Genomic DNA, 9,339 nt, shown 5'->3' with positions numbered 1-9,339 from the left:
GAAAATTAGAAAGTAATAAAATCGAAAAGTTGATAGAAAAATGGAAACTGAAAAATCTAATTCGATGAAACTGTTGGTCGAAAAAATGAAAAATCGAAAATCGAAGTGACCTTTTTTTGAGATAGGCTGTATAAGTAAATCTAAAAAATATTACTGCAATGATAAATCACAGGTATAGACTCATCATATTAAATTTTACGATGACGTCATGAATTTTTTGGCGAAGATAAGCAAATACATTTTGATCGTGGCTTTGAAAGTATTCTTCGACTTTCGTTCCATTTCAAAATTTACTCTTTGTATATTTCAGTGGTCACACACAGTGTACACAGAATGTACACAGTTACCCTCTCCCTCGCCCTTATTACCTGCCCCTTCTCCGTTAGGCCCTTGCTTAATTATTTTTGCATTTCTTACCTGCAAGCGTCACTAGTAAGTAGTGAGTGTCTAGAACCAGTCGTAGTTTAGTGTTATCTCTACAGATCTGTGTCTACGCAAATTTTCTCAGCTTTATCCAGATTATCAAGGTATGAATAAAACTAACTCATTATACTTTTAAACTTTATATATTTAAAAAAATTTTAAATCTCACGGGATTTATTCATGTAGTTGTTTACCAAATCTCCCCCGCACTCTACACCCATGAGTACGGAGAACTTTCCAGACATCCAGCGGCGTTCTCAACAACAACGCCGCGTGTAGAATTACAAAAATAGTCACGACCACTGTAAAATATATAGTTCAGATCAATGAATAATCGTGCGGAAACTAAAACGCTCAATATTTAAATTAGAGTCTGCTTCGTATGCATAAAGTTCCAACTTTTGTTCGTTAGGGAAATCAGCACGGGACGACTATTAACCACCGGTGCTTACTTTTACATTCTTCCACGGTCCACGCCATCATTAACCCTCATTATGAGGGTAGATAGCGTTATGAAAGCCGAAAATTTCTAGTTACGCCCACTTTAAAAGCCACTTTTAGCCATCAGCATTAAACTTTTCCTGGTAATAAGCAATCCCTTGTGTGTGAGAGGTAAATTTGCTAATTCTCTTACCTGTTGATTTTGAGTCGTTCCTCCGAAAGGTACCTAAACCGTCGGAAAGGTCAAATCTTGCTAATTTAAAACCTTGATGTTTATAAAATCAGTAAACAGGTTGTTCTTACTATTCTTACTTTATGAGCGTAAGCTACTTGCCATTTTCATGTTTCTTCGACGTTTCATGACATGTAGAGTACGAAAAAAGTGGTCTCCCGTTTCCGTCTGTCTATCTGTTGTCTGTATCAATTTTTATTAGACACATAATGTTGTACTTGTGATGTTTGATTTAAGTAAGTTTTCACCCAGACATCCAGATTTTTTGATAAAAAAATCAAAATTGTATAACATTTTGGAAATTAACTATACTCGTAGTAATCGTGGTGACGTCATCTCAAATTTTGCCTAATAAATCCTCTTTGAAACTTACAAAATACAGTGACTCTGTACTTATGGTTTATCAATGTAATTATAGATTTTAGAATTACTTATACTTATTTTGCTAAAATCAAAAACGACTGATTCCATTTTCCCGAAAATTTGGGAATACGGTACTGTAGCATGCTTCTTTACATTTATTTTAACATTACGTACATATTTTTATTTTGACTTGTTAGAGTTATCATGAAAAAAAAATAAAATTCGCAAAATCAAATCTTATAATTTTTTGAAACTATTTTTTCTTTTTATTTTCTTTAATTTTTTATTTCTCAATTTTTAGTTATTCGATTTTTCAAATTTTCGTTTATTCAATTTTTCAAATTCTTTTTTTCAATTTTTCATTTCCTTTATTTTTCAGTGTTTCTTTTGTTTACAATTTTTCTAATTTTCAATTTTTGATTTCTCCGAATTTTCGATTCCCCGATTTTGCAATTTTTAAATTCTTCAATTTTGCAATTTTTCGATTTCCAGTTATCCGATTTTTCTATTTCTTAAAATTTCAATTTTTCGATTTTACAATCCAAATTTTGTTTTTTGAGCACTTTCGATTTTTGATTTTTAAGCTTTCTGATTTTAAAGTTTTCATTTAATATTTTCCATTTTTTTTTACTGGAAAAGTGGAATACCGAAAAAGTGAATAATCGAAACATTGCAAATCGAAGATGTGAAGAAACGAAAAATTTAACTGAAAAAACTAAAAACCGATAAATTTTAAAATCGAAAAATTGGAAAATCCAAAAAAATTGTAAAATCATCAGAATAAATGAAAAAATACTAATTGAAAAATTAAAAAATCTAAAATGGTAAAACTGAAACAGATTTTTTTTATTATTGTCAAAATTACACATTTAAAATGAAAACAACAAAAATTGCAAGTCAAAAATTAAGGAAACGAAAAACTGAAAAATCGTGAAACTGAAAATTCTAAAATCGTAAAACTGGAAAATTTTTGAAATAATTATCATAATCACATATTTAAAATCAAAACTAGAAAAACTGCAGATCTTAAATTGAACTACCGAAAAATAAAAAAACCAAAAACTGAAAAATCAGACATCGAGAAACTGAAAATAAAAATTGAATAAATGAAAAAGTTTTGAAAAAATGGAAAAATTTTAAAATCGTAAATTTGAAAAGTGAGTTTCTTTGTAGTTATTATTACTTATTGAAAATGAAAACTAGAAAAATTGAAACGAAAAATTGAAAAGTCATGGAATTGAAAAAACGGAAAAATTGCAAATCGAAAAATCCAAAAATTGAAAAATTTGGTTTTCGAGTAATTGAAAAATTAGACTATCGAGATATTGAAAAATTACGCATCGAATAAATCCAACAACTAAAAACTGGAAAATTCTCTAATCGTAAAGTCAAAAAAAGCGAAAGAATTTTTAAATTGAAAAACTAAAATTTACACAACGAAAAACTCAAAAATCCAAAATATGAGTAATTTGAAATGGAAAAAAAATAAAAACAGAATACTGAAAAAATTTGGAAACTTAAAATTGCTAATCGAAAAATTCCGAATCTAACAACTGAAACATTCAAAAGTTGGAAAATCGAGAAACTGAAAGACCTAAAATTGAAAAAACGGCAAATCGAAAAATCTAAAAGTTGAAAAATTTTACTTCCGCGAATTTGAAAATAGCATACAATAAATAAAATAGTTTTAAAATGCAATAACTAAAAAATGTAAAGTTGAAAGTGAAAAAATTTTTAAATTGAAATTCCAAAATTTACAAATCGAAAAATTGAAAAATCCAAAAACTGACTAATTTGAGATTGTAAAAAAGAAAAATTACAAAACGAGAACATTGAAAAACAGAAAAATTGAAGACATGAAAAATTGAAAAATCGGAAAATTGAAAAAAAAATTTGGAAACACTTGAAATTGTAAATCGAGAAATTGAAAAATTAACAAATGAAAATTCGAAGAGTTGCAACATTGATCATAAATTTAACGAAACAAAGAAAAGAAAACTGGAAAAATTTTAAACTGAAAAATTGAAAAAACCAAAATATACTAATCGAAAATTTAAAAAATCCTAAAACTGAGTACTTTGAGATTGGAAAAAAGAAAAATTATGAAAACAGAACATTGAAAAGGAGAAAAATTGAAAACACGAAAAACTGAAAAAAAAATTTTAAACTCTTAAAATTGCAAATCGAAAAATTGAAACATCCAAAAGTTGTAAAATCGGGAAACCGAAAAATTTAAAAACGAAAATTCAAAGAGTTGCAATAATGATATAAAATTGACGAAACAAAAAAAAAGGAAAAATTGTCAAAATTAAGAAAGTAAAAGAAAAATCCAAAAATTGCAAATCGAAAGTTTAAAGAGTTGAAAAATTAAAGAATTGGAAAATTGCAAAATTAAAAATTGGAAACTCGAGAAGTTTTAAATTGAAAAATTGCAAAATCTAAAAACTGAAGGAACAAAAAATTGAAAAATCATGAAATTGAAAAAACGGCAAATTGCAAATCGAAAAATCTAAAAATTGAAAAATTTGGCTTTCAAGAAATTGAAAAATTAAGAATCGAATAAATAGTTTTAAAATCCAATAAGTGAAAAGTGAAAAATTGCAAAATCGTAAAATTGAAAAAGTGAAAACAAATTTAAATTGAAAAACCAAAATTTACAAATCGCAAATTGAAAAAAAAAATGGAAACTCTTGGAATGGTAAATGGGAAGCTTCCGAAATCAAAAATTGAAACATCCAAAAGTTGGGAAATCGGGAAACTAAAAAATTTTAAAAGGAAAATTCGAAGAGTTGCATCATTGATCATAAAACTGAAGAAACAAAAAAAAATTGAAAAATTGTTAAAATTAAGAAAGTAAAAAAAATTGTAAATCGAAAATTTAAAGATTTGAAAAATTAAAAAATCGGAAAACTGCAAACTTAAAAATTGAAAACTCCAGAAATTTTAAAAACGAAAATTAAAAAACTTTGAAAATAAAAAAGTAAAAAACCGAAACCAAAAATTGCAAATCGAAAATTAGAAGGAAGAGTCATTAAAAAATCGGAAAAATGGAAAATTTATATTTGAAAACTCAAAGTTACAAGTCGACAAAATGTAGAAAAAAAAAACAAAAATGAAAAATCGAAAAATTCAGGTCAAAAAATTTCCATAATTTTTCAAAAAAGCGGGATTTGTTTTAATTACAGCTTAATTATTATTTTTGTTGCAGAAATGAAGGCTTTAACAATTTTCCTGGGCTTGTGCCTCTTCTCCACCCCCTCTAAATCCTGCCACCCCTCCGACAAATCAGAATCCCATTTCTTCTGCCCCTCCAACTACAAAAAAGTTGGAGGCTTCGAAATACAGGTAACCCCACTACAAGAACTCATCATCCAGTGCCAAGACCTCAATTCGCTCCAAATGCACCAATTTCCGAACATCACATATAGCAAAATCACCCGCCTCCAACTCCACTCGTGCCCTTTACCAAGAACCGGCTTCAAGAAAATCCAAAACTGGTTCTCCAAGGATAATCTTAACACCATAGTGTACGAATACGGAAACCCACTCCACAAGGTGTTAACTAAAGAAATGTTCCACGATCTGAAACATCTACGATTCGTGAAGTTAGCCCACAACAAGCTCGGATCCTTGGATGAAAGCGCCTTTGCAACTACTCCAAATTTGGTCGCACTTGTTCTAAAGAGAAACAATTTATCGGTAATTAAAGCCAAATTGTTCAAGAACTTGGAAGTGTTGGAGTGGCTCGACTTGAGTGGCAATCGCTTGGAAAATCTGCCACCTGGGTTGTTCAAGTCGCTGAAAAAAGTAACAAATTTGGATTTAAGCGGAAATCAGATCACTACACTCGCGGACTCCACTTTCGAAGGATCGTCGACTCTACAAGTTTTAGATTTGAGTGCCAACAAAATCAAATCAATCTCGGTCAAAACGTTCCAACAGTTGACAGCTCTAGCCCGTTTAAGTTTAGCCCAGAACAGTCTGAAGTCACTTCCGGTCGGACTTTTTTCAAACAATTCCAAATTAGAAGTGCTCATTCTAAAAGATAACCCGAATTTTGAAATCGACGACAGCCTTTTTTCCAATTTTAGTGTCTTGAAAACTTTAGATTTATCCAACTGTAATCTCACGGAGCTATCTGAAAGTATTTTCGAGCATTCGCACAATTTGCGGACCATTTTTTTGAAAAAAAATGGCCTAAAGACACTTCCTAAACAGATTTTCGAGGACCTCATTAACTTACAGAAGCTCGATTTGTCTGACAATGAACTTGACGATGTTGACACTATGTTAAGCTCGCTGAAAAAACTCGAAATACTGAATTTGGAAAACAATGCCATCAGAACAATCAACGAAGGGACGTTTTCGAATTTGATTCTTCTAGAAGAGCTTAATTTAGCCCAAAATCGTATAAAACACATTCAACAGAATGCTTTTGCCAATAATTACCGGTTGAAAGTGATTGATTTGTCGAGAAATGGTTACAACGGTCAAGGCAACATTTTCAAAAATTTGATGTTTCTTCAAAATCTCAATCTGAGTTACAACTTGATTACTAACATCGAAGGTTTAATAACACTTAGGCACAAACCACTGATGAAAGTGTTAGACTTGAAGAAAAATTTGATTTCGAATTTATCGGTGAGTGTGATTGACTTTATTTTTTTTTCCAACTAATATTTTGATTTTAGCTTTTTAATCTCCAAGATTGGACAAACGTTGACGTTAACCTCGAATCCAACAACATCTCAGTTGTTAATTTTGACCAGGTAGACTTGACCGAATACTATTACACTGTTACCATCCGCTTGGCAAATAATCCCCTAAAATGTGACTGCACTAACTACGACCTAATGAAGTACTTGAATGGAGACACAAACCATCAACTGACCATGATGTTCAACATCCGCACCGGATCTTCCAACTGTGAAGCTCTAGACAATTCTATAGTCAGTTTGGAATTGTCAACTATAACTTGTCCTTTGCAAGATTCTGGTTGCCCCGAAGAATGTTTGTGTAGTTATAGACCCTTCGATTCTTCGCTTGTCGTGGACTGTTCTAACCGGAACTTAACGAACCCAGATTAAAGTCCACTTAGAAAGCAACCGTTTGACATCAGCAAACTTGAGTCTCTACAAGAATATAACAAGCTTGTTCTTGTCGAACAACAACCTCGTCACAGTCCAAGGAGTACCCGACCGTCATTTAAAGCTACAATTTCGATTCTGTGTCCACTCAATATCTTATTTAAATAAATTTTACAGGTGTTGAAACTTGACCACAACCAGCTGTCAACTCTAGGTTCCAAATTTGTCCAAAAATTCGACAACTTGTCGATGAGTACCCTCGTTCTCAACAACAATCCGTGGAATTGTGACTGTGATTCTGAAAATTTGCGTCTTTTTGTCCGAAATCACTTGGACGTGGTGGATTTTACTCGCGTTTTTTGTTACAACGGCGCCGTCCGGGTTGTCGATTCCACGGAAGCACAACTTTGTAAACACTTGAAAGAGGTTTACATGAGCATGGTCATTGTTTTTTCTTTGGCTGTGACAGTTTGCTGCATTTTTGGTTTGGTGTTCCTTTATTGTGTAAAAATAGATGGTGTGTCGCTGGTTCATCATTTCGAAAGGGGGGCGTTTTTGTTGTAAATAGTTAATATGTTCCTGTATTGTTTCTACTTAATAAAATAAAAATTTAATTGTTTAAACTTTATTTGTGGAAGTTTTTTCCTGTATTGATTCTAGGGCATGAAAAAGTAGGTCCGCCATTTGTGTGGCTGTTGACGTTTTCAAAATTCTGCAGAATCAGTTTTTATAACTTAATCAAGAAATTTTACGATTTTTCAGTTACTCAAGTTTTTCAAATGCAATTTTTCGACTTCTGAATTTTGTACTTTTACAATTTTTTGCGATTTTCCAAATTTTCAGATCTTGAAGTTGAAAAATCCGAAAATTGTAAAGTTGGAAAATCGAGAAATTAAGAAAACGAAAAATTGTAAAACTGAAATATCAAAAAATTAAAGATTGCAAAATCGAAAAATAGAAAAACTCAAAAGTTGAATAATCAAAAAATTCAAATATCTAGGACTGAGAATAACAAAAAAATGCAAAATTGAAAAATTGAGAAATTCGAAAATCAGAATGAAACATTTAAAATGAGAAATTCAAAAGTAGAATAATTCGAAAAAACTGTTTAAATTTAAAAATTCAAAAGTTGAAAACTCCAAACTTGAAGAAATGAACAATTTAAAGCTTTCATAAAATTAAAAGAAACAAAAAATTAAAATACCTAGAAACTGAAGAAACAAGAAATTCCTAAACGGAAACATTGAAAAATTGAGAAAATCAAATTGAAAAATAAAAAATTTGAAATTCAGAAGTTGAAAAATCGAGAAACTCGAAAATTATTTCAATTATTGTAATTCGAAATTTGAAAAATCGAAAACTAAATAACGGAAAAGTTGAAAATCGAAAAACTAAAGAGTTGTCAAATTCAGAACTTGAAAAGTGCAAAATCGAAACCTGGAAATTCGAAAATTTGAAAAATTAAAAAATTGGAGATCCATAAACTCGAGGATCGAAAAATTTTGATAATTGAAGTATTGAAACACCGGAAATTGAAAAATCCATAAACTGAACAATCAATAAATTCAAAAATTGGAAACTGTTTCATTGAATAATCGAAATCGAAAAGTTGAATAATCGAAAAATTGAAAAATCTAAAATTGTAGAACCGAAAAACTGAAAACCAAAAAATTTGAAAAATCGAAAAATGTTAAATCAAAAAACTGAAAGACGGAATATGAAAAAATCAAAAAACTAATAAAAAATCGAAACACTGAAATAAAAACAGAAAATTTGAAAATTTAAAAGTCCGAAACCTGATGAAACGAAAAATTTTGAAAAATGAAATATTGAAAAATTGAAAACCGAAAAATTAAAAAACCTCAAGAATAAAAAATTTCAAAAATGAAAGACTGGATAAATGATAAATCGAATAATGAAAAACTCAGAAACGGAAAAGAAAAAAATTTGAAAATCCAAAAATCGAAAACTTGAAAGCCTAATAATTGAGAAATTTGAAAAATTCGAAAGTTGAAAACTCAAAACTTGAGGAAGAATTTGGAGTTTTCAAAATATTAAAAAAAAAAACGTAAAATTGAAAGCAAGTTGTTAAATTTAAAATCGAAAATTTGAAAAATTCGAAATCTGAAGACTTGACAAATCCAGAAATTGAAAAGTGGAGAATTGTACCTGGAGATTGGAAAATTTGAAAAATTAAAAAATGGGAATCCGAAACCTGCATTACGAAAAATTTGAAAATTGAAAAATTGAAAAATGCAAAATCCGAAAACTGAAGAATCGAAACATTTTTAACACTGCATAATTGAAAAATCGAAAAACTGAAAATTCGAAAGCTGGAAAATTTAAAATTCGAAAAATCTAAAAACTGAAATATGGAAAAAAGAAGCATTAAAAACTGAGTAACAGAAAATTTGAAAATCCAAAAACTGAAGAACCGAAATATTTTAAAAATTGAAGTAGTGAAAATTCGAAAATGGAAAACTGTATTACTGAAAAATTGGTAATCGAAAAATGGAAAATTGATAGACGGAAAAATCGAAAACGTGAAAGTCCAAAAATTGAGAAATTCGAAATGAGAATGAAAAATTAAAAAGTGGAGAATCGAGAAACTCGAAAATTGGAAAAATTGAAAACAATCCAGATTGAAAAAATGGAAAAATTGTAATATGTATTAGGAACTGAAGAAAAAAGAAATTGCAAAATCGAAATATTCAAAAATCGAAAAACTGAAAAAAACAAAAATTAGCGGATCTAAAAGTTGTAAAATTGAAAAAATAAAAAAAAATCGAAAAA

The 9,339-nt window shown here is 29.6% G+C and overlaps 1 protein-coding gene across 1 annotated transcript; it reads left to right on the top strand.

Annotated features, from left to right (window-relative positions):
* Nucleotides 1-4,858: 4,858 nt before the first annotated feature.
* Nucleotides 4,859-7,110, top strand: LOC135128910 (protein toll-like). Its single transcript, XM_064055988.1, has 4 exons — nucleotides 4,859-6,100; nucleotides 6,151-6,529; nucleotides 6,579-6,649; nucleotides 6,724-7,110. The coding sequence occupies exons 1-4, from the start codon at nucleotides 4,859-4,861 to the stop codon at nucleotides 7,108-7,110; spliced, it is 2,079 nt and encodes a 692-aa protein (XP_063912058.1).
* The last annotated feature ends 2,229 nt before the right edge of the window (nucleotides 7,111-9,339 follow it).

The sequence above is a fragment of the Zophobas morio genome, unplaced genomic scaffold (assembly GCF_036711695.1).
Source record: "Zophobas morio isolate AGI-343-1 ecotype UQ-CSIRO unplaced genomic scaffold, CSIRO_AGI_Zmor_V1 ptg000014l, whole genome shotgun sequence".
NCBI classification, from domain to species: Eukaryota; Metazoa; Arthropoda; class Insecta; order Coleoptera; family Tenebrionidae; genus Zophobas; species Zophobas morio.
Note: the sequence above shows the minus strand (reverse complement) of the source record. Positions and strands in the feature narration are given on the sequence as shown.

Coding starts and splice junctions, on each gene's coding strand:
- LOC135128910 (XM_064055988.1), top strand. CDS start 4,859: ATGCACCAATTTCCGAACATCACATATAGCAAAATCACCCGCCTCCAA. Junction 6,101..6,150: donor ATTTGATTTCGAATTTATCG/GTGAGTGTGATT, acceptor TTTTGATTTTAG/CTTTTTAATCTCCAAGATTG. Junction 6,530..6,578: donor GGACTGTTCTAACCGGAACT/TAACGAACCCAG, acceptor GTTTGACATCAG/CAAACTTGAGTCTCTACAAG.